The 13,076-nt window shown below is 45.0% G+C and overlaps 1 protein-coding gene across 1 annotated transcript in view; it reads left to right on the top strand.

Annotated features, from left to right (window-relative positions):
* Nucleotides 1-13,076, top strand: part of LOC310822772 (microtubule-associated tumor suppressor candidate 2-like) — a gene marked incomplete at its 3' end in the record, with an annotated part of 47,843 nt that overhangs the window by 23,943 nt on the left and 10,824 nt on the right. Inside the window, exons 2-3 of the mRNA XM_083695244.1 lie at nucleotides 3,809-3,907; nucleotides 9,156-9,358. Coding sequence (XP_083551370.1) covers nucleotides 3,841-3,907; nucleotides 9,156-9,358 — 270 coding nt within the window. The 5' untranslated portion in view covers nucleotides 3,809-3,840. The remainder of the gene's footprint in view (nucleotides 1-3,808; nucleotides 3,908-9,155; nucleotides 9,359-13,076) is intronic.

The following is a 13,076-nucleotide window of genomic DNA, read 5'->3' as shown; positions in this document are numbered from 1 at the left end:
CTGTTCAAAGGCGGATGACATCAAGGGAAGAGGATACCGATCTTTGATGGTAATCTTGTTAAGGCCTCTGTAGTCTATGCAAGGACGGAGTCCACCGTCCTTCTTTCCTATAAAAAAGAAACTTGCCGCTGCCGGAGATCTAGACAGCCTGATAAAGCCAGTCTTAAGTGCATCCCTGATGTACTCTTCCATGGCCAGTCTCTCAGGGGGAGAGAGGGAATATAGTCTGCCCCTAGGTGGCATAGTGCCAGGAAGCAGATCGATGGCACAGTCATAGGGTCGATGTGGTGGTAGCACTGAGGCTTCGGCCTTGCTGAAAACCATGGACAGATCTCTGTATTGCTCTGGTAATCCCGGTATCTCTAAACGGGGTCTGGGGTCCCCGCTACTCTGGAGCTGATTGGACACAGGGAATTCCTCGATTTGAGCGTAACTCACCTTCTGAGCTCTGACACAAGAGAGGACACAGGACCCCAGAGAGTTAAAGAGCCTGTGGACCAAGAGATCTGAGGTTCATGCTTACACAGCCAGGGATAGCCCAGAATCATAGGATCCATTGGTGAGTCAAGTAACTGAAATTGGATAGTCTCACAGTGGTCCTCAATACGTAGCTGAACAGGTTTAGTACGGTAGGTTAGTCTGCCAGTGCCAATAGGTTTCCCATCAATAGCCTGCACCATTCGTGGAGACGGGTTTAACTCAATGGGTAATTGCAATTTCAAGGCCCACGACAAGTCTAAAAAGTTCTCTGCGGCTCCCGAATCAACAAGGGCATTAACCGGTGCTTGCCTGGTCTGAGGATCCCCCCCAATCTAAGTATCCCATGCAAATGCAGACCAGACACTGACCTGGACGGGAGTACGGCTCCGCTCCTCAGGGTTTCCCAGCTCCCTGAGGAGCCCTGGCTTTTCCCTGCAGCCCTGGGCATTGGAGACGGAGGTGTCTGAGGAACTGCAGGTGACAGGATTGCTGGATACAGGCCACTGAATGCCAGGCTCTTGCCACCTCGTTCTCTTAGGCGTTCCAGTCGGCGGTTGTCAATACAGATGGCAAGGGTGATAAGTGCCTCCAGGCCATCCCCCCAGTCTCGAGTAGACAGCTCGTCCTTGATCTCCTCTGCCAGTCCATGGTAAAAGGTTGAGATCCTGGCCTCTTCGTCCCATCCAGTCTCCTCAGCTAGGGTTCTGAACTGAATGGCATAGTCGACCACCGTCCGCGATCCCTGACGTAGGTCTAGGAGTCGTCTGGCGGCCTCACGCCCACTTACGGGATGGTCGAAGACTTGACGGAGATTATGGGTGAACCCCTCCAGACTGTTGCAGATCGGGGATTCCTTCTCCACTAGGGCTGTGGCCCAGTGTAGGGCCCGATCAGACAGCAAGGTGATGATATAGGCGATCTTGGAGGCTTCTGTGGCAAAGGAGTAGGGCTGGAGCTTAAAAATCAGTGAGCACTGGGTCAGAAATGGCTTGCACCCACCCGAGCAACCATCATAGCGTTGGGGGGTAGGGGTCTTGGGTTCAGGGCCTGGTGTCTGGGGGTTTCGTTGTGGCCCAGGCAGAGCAGCCGGCGTTGGTGAGGGTCCTGGCGACCGATTCCCCAGGTGTTGCACCGAGTCAAGAAGTAGTCCCACCGAGTCGGTGAGGTGCCGGAGCTGGTCCTGGTGCGTCCCCAACATCGCTCCTTGGTGTGTCAGAGCCGTTTGGATTTGCTCGGCCTCTGAGGGTGCTGGTGACTCCGCGGGGTTCATGTTGGTGGCTGAGTTTTGCTATCACGGTAGATTTAGAGTTGACCACCAGAGGCTCTATTCATCTTAGCCAAAGCTGATGGTAACCAGGCAAACCCCAAGAATGCAGAGTCAGAGGCAGTTGAGGGAGGTCCAAGGCTTTTACTCGAAAACTTAGGCATCATTACAATACACGGAAACACAGTCTCGGGAATAAACATTCAAAACTCAGCAAGGAGGCACTGCTAACAGAGGTCTTTAAATACTCCAACTAATAAGGGCTAACGACTAAACACAGGTGAGAAACATAAACACAAAACACAATCACTCCTGTCATCAGTTCCAGGTGAGTCCCTCGGGCAGGAAGGACCAAATATGGGCATCTCCCGGTTACTTCCTCTTGGTCCCCCTGGAAGTGCTCTCTGTCGCCATCTGCTGGTTGGACAGCCTCGTGACACTTTTCAAATTGGAAAATACAATGAAATTATATATATCGCCTAGCCCTAAGAAGACCTTACACCGCTGAGTTTTGCAAACTGTGCAAAAAAAGACATAGGCAGTGCAATGAGACTTCAGTGAAACATAAGTCTTACCTTTTGCTGTGTTTTTACAAACGTAACTCTGAATAATCTAGTAGGTGCTTGAGAATCTTTATTTATGGTCCATGAAAGTGCTTGAAAAGTGCTTGAATTTCACTTGTCAAAAGGTGTACAAACCCTCTGTCTAGAACAACAGTCACCCTTCATGGCTGCCGACACCTACCAGTCCCTTCATCGTAACACAATTTAGACACAATAACGAGTCTGCTCTCACAGTTATATCTGATAAACTTCCATCCTTATTATGATGTAACTTCAATCCTGATAGAGCACTCTGACTCCTAAACACTTTGTTCCAAAACATGTAATTTGTTTCCATTACTGGTCTGTGTTGAGCTAATGTTACATACAGTTCGTTGCCCATCCATGTCAGGAATGCTGGGTATGTAAGAAGCAGTGTCCAGCAATGTAACTGTACCTCCCTGTGAGTTCTGGTAGGAATGTCACTGTGCTACAGGGTTCATAGTGGCTCAACCAGGAGAGTGCCTGGTCTAATTGACACAAGTAGGGTAGCATGGCTATTAGAGGCTAATCGAACTTGCCCATTGGGTCCCGTAATGACACTTAGCTGATGCACTTGTTTTCACTTATATTTAATAGCGTGCTTGACATGTCTATTAATTCATATTTTTTCAACTCAACTAGGTTTATTCATGAGTAAGAGCAAATGAACTAATCTTACATAAATGAATCAGAAAATAAGCCTAGCTACTTTACATATAGTAGTTTGTGTGAAATGTTTGTATTTAAGACACTTTATATGGTAGATTACTGTATCCTAGACAATACTCTATATGCCATGCCAAAGAAGTGTGCAAGAAGTAAATCCATGTGATGTAGTTGGAAAGTACCAATTTACTAAAAAGTGTCTTGCATCATCATTACCGTTGCATCCTTTTGCATCCTACTGTACCTGCAGTATGTTCAGCTGATGTCTGCAATTTCACTCTTTAGTGCTTTCTGTGTATGTATAGTCCCAGAGCTCCCTTCAGTGGCCACAGAGAGTAAAGTAGGAGGAGTGTCACAAGATGACTGCAGCAGCCAGAGCTCTAGCCAGGATCTTTGAGGATAAATGGAACAACAACAACAGCTAGTGGCTACTCTACCACATCATGTCTATCCTTGTTATTCTCTCTTCCCTCATTGACATACACTAACTGCATGCTTAAGTGAAGATCTTTTTATGATAAACACTTATGTTTTAGTATAAGTGTACTAGTTGCCATCAATTACTCTTATTTATGGTTGCCATAGAATTGTAATTGTGCAAGAGAAAGTGAGGATACTATATTTTTCTGTTATGGTCTGAGTCTGATATACTTTTCTTATTCTGTCCTGTTACCATTCTTACCCTTTCTACACACACTCTGAAAATGTCTCAACGCATATTTCAGAAAATGTCTCTTAAAAATTTAAAAAAAATGTTATCTGTCTTTTATGTGGATAGGGACTGATGCTATATTTCCTGATTATTCTCATGCAGTTTCTAGGAAGGAGATTCAGAGGGATGCAGAAATGGTGCGACCACTAGTGTCCTCCCCTAAACGGTTTGCAGTGGTCTCACCCAAGCCCCAATCCCCTGGTAAGTGCACATCTCACATGTCTGTGTGTGTGTGTATGTGTGTGTGTGCATTCATCAGATTACAGCTTCACAAGTGAGCATTTTCTCAGTAACTGGGTTTACACAATGTTTTTGAAGAATTCTCTCTCTCTCTCTCTCTCACACACACACACACACACACGTCTTGAACCAGAGGGAGGGTTGGTTCAGGAAATGAGAAATGAGCAGTCTTTAGTCCGTATCTGACTACACTGAGGATGAGCGGGTGACTCTGGGGTTGCATAAGAGGGAGAGAGAAAGATAGAGATAATGACAGATAAATTAGATTGTTTTAGTTGAGTTATTGGTGGGTGGGTGGGTGTGGAAAGTTCCACAATGGTAGTCAAGGAGGAAATAGAGGAACAGATTGATCAGCTGCCAACATCTTTATTTGCTAAAGGATGCATTTTGCACCCCCAGGTTTTCAAGAACAGATGTCATGTCATGCATCAATATTTAAAGGGATGGTTCAGCCTATTTTCATATTTAGGTGAAATATCATCCTGAGTTTTCCTCACAGACCAGTAGTGAAAGTTTATTTTGTTCTCCATTCATTACTTTGCTACCACAACACATAGTAGCATGTTGTGTTGTTTTTGTTCACAGCTAGTAATCACTCCACTGTCATTTATTTTTTAGTGTGCTTGCGAAGCAAACACAGTACATGTATATAGTGCCCTCCATAAGTATTGGAAAGAGGAAGCATTTTGTCTTCTTTTAGCTCTATACTCCAACACTTTGGACTTGAAATCAAACAATTACTATGTGGTTAAACTTGAGATTCACAGGTTTAATCCAATCTGTTCTTTTTTCTGATTGGTTTCATCATTTAGAAATTACAACCCTTTTTATACATAGTCCTCCTAATTCAGGGCACAAAGTGAAAATTGTTTTGACAGGTGTGGCTGGTTAGTCAGGTGTGTTCCATCATATCATATAATTTGTGCAGGCATAAGAGAGCTATCAAGGTCTAGCATTGATTGTAGCTTTCACGTTTTCTTTTGGAGTCTGCTGAAGAAAAAAAAAAGAAGACCAAAGTGTTGTACATCTTGTTTGCTGAAGTATGAGCAAATACTTCCAATCTCATTGGACGGAGCTTCATCACACAGCAAAAGAACGACCCCCAGACATACTGCCAAGGCAACTAGGGAGTTTTTTGGGGCCAAAAAGTGGAAAGTTCTAGTGGCCAAGTCAATCCCTATATTTAATCCAACTGAACATGCATTTCATTTGCTGAAGAGAGAACTTAAGGCAAAAAGATCTAAAAACAACTAAAGATGGCTGCAGTACAGCATCACCAGAGAATATACCCAGTGTCTGGTCAATGGGTCGCAGACTTATTATTGCATGCAAAGGATTGTTGACCAAATACTATACATGAATGCTTTATTTGGACATCATATTATTATTTTTTTCAATACTTTTGGAGCTCTGAAATAGGGAAAGTATATTTTTTTAAAAACAAAAAAACACAGTACGTAACCGCAACCAACTGTAATGTGGCAACGTAGCCAGGCACTGTATGTATATACACATATAAAAATAAATATATATATATTTATAAATATATGTTTTTTTTAATATATATATAAAAAAAACGTTCTAAATGGCCAAACCAATCTGAAAGAAAAAAACATTAAAGATGAGAATTTTAATTTGACCCCATAGTAATTACTTGCTTGCGAAATCTCCTCAGCCAACATAGTTTGCAAAGCCACTCCTCTAACATCCTACACTCCCAAAAACTTCTTAGCTGCAGCCATCCCAAAATCGATTTTCTGCGTTTTGCTCTCCACCTATGGGTTGGAAACTGCTCAAAATTGATCCTTTCAAATACGCTCCCCAACTCTAGGTTGAGATTGTCGCACTAGACTGCGGTGCATTCTGTGTAACGTATGCTTTCGATATTTTCAACTGGTGCCTTGCTTTACCATGCGTGGCTACAAACGGAAGTTCGAACAAACGAAAAACATGGCATAGAATTGTAGCTTTCCCAAAGCAGGTGAATATGATTTCTGCCTAGGCAGACAATACATATCAAATGTAATCAGTCCTGTGTGTTCTGATATGTCAGTATATCAACGATATGTGAAGAGAAGAGGGTCCAATCTGCTGCAAACCATTCTGGTACCTTGCGAATAACATATGCGTTGAGTACCGATCAAGAGGGGCTAGATATCCAGCAAAAACAACATCAAACGCATTAAGTATCTGGTGGACACCAGGTGTCACACCTCGTCCATATAGACTGCGACAAAATGATTGTGATCCTGCAAAAGAAAAAGAAAAAAGAAGTTTAAATCCGCCTGCCAGCATGGTGTGGTGAATGACAGTTAGCTTCTAATATCATTTGATATCATTTGATATATATCTAAAAGCATTTGCTCTTCTTTCGGTTCTACGCTCCAAAAGTTTGGATTTGAAATCAAACAATTACTATGAGGCTAAATCTTCCTTGGCCTTCCAGCACGTTTGCAATAGCTGAGCTTACCAGTATTTTTTATGTTTCAAACTGTTGATTTTGGCGAGCCTAAAGTTTTGGCTGTTTCTGATTGTTCAGCCCAATAATGGCTTCCTTGACATTCACTGACACCTCCTTGGTCCTTATGTTTGTAGCCCTTTGCTTTTAGTCCATCGCCACACCAAGTACAGGGTTGTACAGGGTGTCAATTTATTTGCACCTGGCAGTATAACAAAATACAGGTGGTCAATGGCCAACCAAATGTATCAGCTCCAGCCCCGCCAATCTTGTCTCCGATACAGCAAAAAAGGGCACAATATACAACAATAATAAATTAAAGTTATATAATATAAGTTTTCTATATTACAATTACACATTTCAGAATTACACAATCATTACAAAATGCACAACCCATTTTCCTATTAGATAAAAATGAACTTTGAAATGCAAGGCAATGCATTTTACAATATAAAATATACAACACATACCTGGCAATATATAATAAAGGAGCGGAGCTATACAAATTACCCACCAATCTCGTCTCCGATACAGCAAAAAAGGAGCAAGACTGGAGTGAACAGTACACGTGTACAACACAACTTATAACCACGACAGGTACCACCATGGGACAAAACAGGCCAGGAGAACAGCAGAAGATGTTGGAAGGGGGAATCTGATTGCCTTGAGAGCAATACATGTAATTCTATTTAGTCGAACTTCACTCAATATGTAGTGCATTCGGAAAGTATTCAGACCCTTCATTTTGTTATGTTACAGCTTTATTCTAAAATGGATTAAATACATTTTTTCCCTCATCAATCTACACTCAATACCCCATAATGACAAAGCCAAAACAGGTTTTTAGAAATGTTTGCTAATTTATTAAAAATAAAAAACTGAAATATCACATTTACATAAGTATTCAAACCCTTTACTCAGTACTTTGTTGAAGCACCTTTGGCAGCGATTACAGCCTCAAGTCTTCTTGGGTATGACGCTACAAGCTTGGCACACCTGTATTTGGGGAGTTTCTCTCATTCTTCTCTGCAGATCCTCTCAAACTCTGTCAGGTTGGATGGGGAGCGTCGGTGCACAGCTATTTTCAGGTCTCTCCAGAGATGTTCGATCGGGTTCAAGTCCTGGCTCTGGCTGGGCCACTCAAGGACATTCAGAGATTTGTCCCGGAGCCACTCCTGCATTGTCTTGGCTGTGTGCTTAGGGTCGTTGTCCTGTTGGAAGGTGAACCTTCGCCCCAGTCTGAGGTCCTGAGCGCTCTGGAGCAGGTTTTCATCAAGGATCTCTTTGTACTTTGTTCCGTTCATCTTTCCCTTAATCCTGACTAGTCTTCCAGTCCCTGCCTCTGAAAAACATCTCCACAGCATGACGCTGCCACCACCATGCTTCACCGTAGGGATGGTATTGGCCAGGTGAGCAGTGCCTGGTTTCCTCCAGATGTGACTGTTGGCATTCAGGCCAAAGTGTTCAATCTTGGTTTCATCAGACCAGAGAATCTTGTTTCTCATGGTCTGAGAGTCCTTTAGGTGCCTTTTGGCAAACTCCAAGCAGGCTGTCATGTGCTTTTTACTGAGGAATGGCTTCTGTCTGGCCACTCTACCATAAAGGCCTGATTGGTGGAGTGCTGCAGAGATAGTTGTCCTTCTGGAAGGTTCTCCCATCTCCACAGAGGAACTTTGGAGCTCTGTCAGAGTGACCATTGGGTGCTTGGTCACCTCCCTGACTATGGCCCTTCTCCCCCTATTGCTCAGTTTGGCCGGACGAACAGCTCTAGGAAGAGTCTTGGTGGTTCCAAATTTCTTCCATTTAAGAATGATGGAGGCTACTGTGTTCTTGGGGACCTTTTTTGTACCCTTCCCCAGATCTGTGCCTCGACATAATCCTGTCTTGGAGGTCCACAGACAATTCCTTCGATCTCATGGCCTGGTTTTTGCTCTTACATGCACTGTCAACTGTGAGACCTTATATAGACAGGTGTGTGCCGTTCCAAATCATGTCCAGTCAATTGAATTTACCACAGGTGGACTCAAATAAAGTCTTGAAACATCTCAAGGATGATCAATGGAAACAGGATGCACCTGAGCTCAATTTCGAGGGTCATAGCAAAGGGTCTGAATACTGATGTAAATGTGATATTTCAGTTTTTAATTTTTAATAAATTAGCAAACATTTCTAAAAACCTGTTTTCGCTTTGTCATTATGGGGTATTGTGTGCAGATTGATGAGGAACATTTTTTATTTTATCCATTTTAGAATAAGGCTGTAACATAACAAAATGTGGTAAAAGAGAAGGGGTCTGAATACTTTCCGAATGCACTGTATACAAAGATAAGCAGGCTGCTACATTTCATACCTGCTACATGTTGACAGACACGAATAGCAGATTCCAAAGGCAAACACAGAGCCTAGAATCAATACTCGTCTAGCATAAAGGTGCTACTAAACTCTGCTCCATGTTTCTGACGAGATTATGGCCTATGAGGACAACTCAGGGTAAGACGATATTTCACCTAAACATGAAAGAAGGCTGAACCATCCCTTTTAATATGTATCTATTATGTGCAAATGGTCCTTCAAACAAAGGGCCAGAAACACCAACGATCCTCTTCCTTCTTCAATATATTACATATATATATTAGCTCTACTATCATCTCTGTCTTTCTCTCTCTCACCTGCCCCCCCCCCCTCTCTCCTCATACATTCACTACATTCACTATTATCTCCTCACTTACCCCTCTTGTGTGTCCCCTGTAGTGCACAGTCGTGGTCGGTCAGCAGTGGGTCGCGGTGCTGCTCATTGTGATGACGGTCAGCAGTCGGAGTGTGTGTTGGTGAAGAAACTTAAAGAGCGTTGCGAGGAGCAGGCCCAGCAGCTCCAGAGCCTCCAGGTCCAGCTGAAGAAGGCCTCTCTGGGCCTGGAGGTGTTCGCCATCACCACCCAGCACTTCTGCCAGAAGGTACAGTAGGTGACAGCACAACATAGAACTTAGGGTCAAGGTTGTCAAAGGTAACCTACAACACTCAACCGAGCTGAGGATCAGCTGACAGCCCTATTACCAGGTTTAAGCTCAGCAGGCCTGGCAGTATTGCTAGCTATCATGATGGTTTCAAGACAATACTGAGATGATAGGGCACACTGTATGAACATTTAGTATGTGCTTTAAAGTTTCAAAGGACTGACCTTGTATGCCAATGCAGCTTGTGTCAGCATGGTAGCAGAACTCAAAGATTGGACTTAAGATAGCTCTGACGCAACACTGCATATTGTCGTGTACTGATGATGTCATTAGGTCAACGTTGTAACGTACATTCATGAGGAAGACACTTTGGAGTAAAGTACAGTGAAATGTGGCTCTCGGTGTGTGCGTGATTCAATTCGGTTCTACTGGCATAATATGCAGTTAGAAGTGTAACATTGGCGACGAGGAAAACTAAGTTCGTGTAATAGTTAAATCTGAAGTGAGTTTAGTTCGTCTACGAGATGGAGAACATCACCAACGTGCCGAAGTTTGATTGCTACAACGAGCCTGCTACGCTAGCTCCTCGTTGGAGCCGGTGGCTAACAGCCTTACGAGCTGTTCGCAGACGGCAAAGGATTGATTATGGAGGAAAATGTCAGCGATCACAATAAAATTAGGAGAAGAGCATTACTTTTGCATCACGCCGGGACAGATGTGCAGGACATTTTTTCCACCCTTGATGACACGGGAGGTCCTGATAACTATGCCAAAGCAGTGGATGCACTGAATAAATATTTTGTGCCTCAGGTGAATACCGCGTTCGCGCGCCAATCTTTCTACCAGATATCACAGAACAATGGCGAGACGGTACAGCAGTTTGTAACACGTTTGCGCCAGACAGCCAAAGACTGTGCTTTTGGGGCTGACATGGCTAACCAGCTAAGGGATGCGGTACTGAGTAGATGCACGTCAGAATATGTGCGGAGAAAGCTGCTTGAGGAGTGCTCGGGATTGACTCTGGCAAGAGCGCTAGAGATTGCTGCGCAGTGTGAAAGAGTTGAACAGCAGATGGCAGCAATGCGTGTGAGTAACACGGACACAAAGGGCACTGAGACTGTGAACCAGATATCCAAAGGAAAATGGGCCAAGAAGAGCCGAAAACGTGAAGGGGAGGAAAAAGGGAAAGAGAAAGTTTGCTTTAGATGTGGGCACGGAGACCACTTTTCAAAATATGAGAAATGTCCAGCACGTGGGCAAACCTGCAGAAAGTGCAATGGTAAAGTACGCAAAAATGTGCAAATCTAAAGGTAGCAAAGGGTCAGTGAAATATGTAGACTCAGGAAAGGAAGAAAAGCAGGATGAAGATTTTGCATTTGTAGTACGTGACAGTAGCAGTACTGATAGATTAACATTTAATGTGGGGGGTGTAGACCTAGTAATGTTAACTGACTCAGGGGCTACGACCAATATAGTAGATAAAAATACATGGGAAGGACTAAAGAAAGAAAAGATAAAGTGTAAGTCATCCAAGTCAGATAAAAAGCTATATACATACTCGTCAAAGGAACCACTGCCAGTGAAGGGAGTGTTCACATGTGAAGTGAAGATAGGGAAAAGAGAAACCAAAGCAGAGTTTACAGTAGTAGCAGATCAGGGGATACCACTACTAGGGAGAGAGACAGCTACAGAGCTAGGTGTGCTAAAAGTGGGTGTAGATGTAGCAGCGGTGACTGATGTAAAGGCAGAGGTAAAGGGAAAGTACCCAAAGCTGTTCACAGGGGTTGGTAAGCTCAACACCAAACAGATCAGGCTGCACATCGACGATGACGTGGAACCCATTGCACAACCACTGAGACGAGTACCGTTCCACCTGAGAGAGGCGGTCGACAAGAAAATAGAGGAGCTGCTAAGCATGGACATTATCGAGAAGGTTGAGGGTCCAACACCGTGGGTAAACCCAGTCGTAGTAGTTCCAAAAGCAAAAGACACTGACATTCGACTATGCCTAGACATGAGAATGGCAAACAGGGCATCCGGGGAAGATATCCGATCCCGACAGTAGATGAACTGTTACATGATATGAATGGTTCAGTCGTGTTTAGTAAACTCGATCTAAAATGGGGCTACCACCAGATGGAGCTCACAGAACAGTCAAGAGCTATAACGACGTTCGCCGTGCACAGTGGAACATACCGCTACAAAAGACACATATTCGGGGTCTCGTCGGCGAGTGAGCAGTACCAACACGAAGTGGCGACGGCGCTGGCTGGCATCCAAGGAGTGGCCAACATATCAGATGACATCATCGTCCACGCGCCCGACCGGGAGAGACACGACCAACGACTACATGCCGTACTGGAGAGACTAGAGAGATGCGGCCTGACCTTAAATGAGGAGAAGTGTCAGTTTGAGATGGACAAGCTAGTGTTCATGGGCATGTTACTATCAGAGAAGTGGATAGGGCCCACAAGTGAGAGAGTGAGAGCACTGGTCGAGGCACGTGAGCCAGAGAACGCATCAGAGGTCCGCAGTTTCCTGGGTTTGGCTGGGTACAGTAGCAGATTCATACCCCAGTTCGCCGCCATCTCAGAGCCGCTGCGGAGACTGACCAAGAAGGATGTGCCATTTGTCTTTGGCCCAGAGCAGAAAGAGGCATTCGAGACACTCAAGAAGAAGTTAGCTGAGGCGGGCACACTGGCATACTTTGACAAAGATGCACCCACAAAAGTGATAGCTGATGCAGGGCCGGCGGGCATAGGAGCAGTTCTGATACAGGAACAGCAGGGAGTTATGGTGCCGATATGTTACGTGAGCAGGAGCGTGACAGACTGTGAGAGGAGATATTCTCAAACGGAGGGCGAGGCCCTGGCACTGGTTTGGGCATGTGAACGCCTACACCCGTACGTATATGGCAAGAGGTTCGACCTGGTAACGGATCATAAGGCTCTGGAGGTGATCTATAGTCCCAGATCGAAACCGTGCGCCCGGATCGAGCGTTGGGTGCTCCGCCTCCAACCTTATGACTTTCAAGTGATACACATAGCCGGAAAGTACAACGTTGCTGATCCTCTGTCTCGTCTCCTGGGGAACACTGCTAGGAAGACGACGCACGCACACGGAGCGGAAGAATACGTGCGCTTCGTGGCGGTGCAGGCGACGCCCAGGGCGCTGACTACGAGGGAGGTAGAGAGAGCCTCCGCAGAGGATGAAGAACTGACTGAGGTGAGAAAAGCGATACAGACGGGCCGGTTTGAGAAGTGCTCAGCTTATGCGCGTATCGCAAACGAACTGTGTACCATTGGACAGTTAGTGTTGAGAGGGACACGGATTGTCCTACCACAGACCCTACAGAACAGAGCTCTAGCCTTAGCTCATGAAGGACATTTAGGTATTGTAGGGACAAAACAGCATCTGAGGGGAAAGGTGTGGTGGCCGGGGATGTATGGGGCGACAGAAAAATATGTCAAATCATGTCACAGGTGCCAACTAGTGGCACGGCCCCACGTACCAGAGCCATTGCGACCCACAGCTCTCCCTGATGGACCATGGCAGGACATTGCCACGGACTTGTTAGGTCCATTACCAACAGGACATTCTATCCTGGTAGTTGTAGACTATTACAGCAGATATTATGAGTACGAGATCATGCGATCCACCACGACAGACAAGGTGATAGACTGTTTAGAGAACATCTTCAGCCGCCACGGTCTGCCTG

The sequence above is a fragment of the Argentina silus genome, assembly GCF_951799395.1.
Source record: "Argentina silus genome assembly, chromosome: X".
Taxonomy (NCBI): domain Eukaryota; kingdom Metazoa; phylum Chordata; class Actinopteri; order Argentiniformes; family Argentinidae; genus Argentina; species Argentina silus.
The sequence above is the reverse complement of the archived record's forward strand: the minus strand, read 5'-3'. Positions and strand labels throughout refer to the sequence as shown.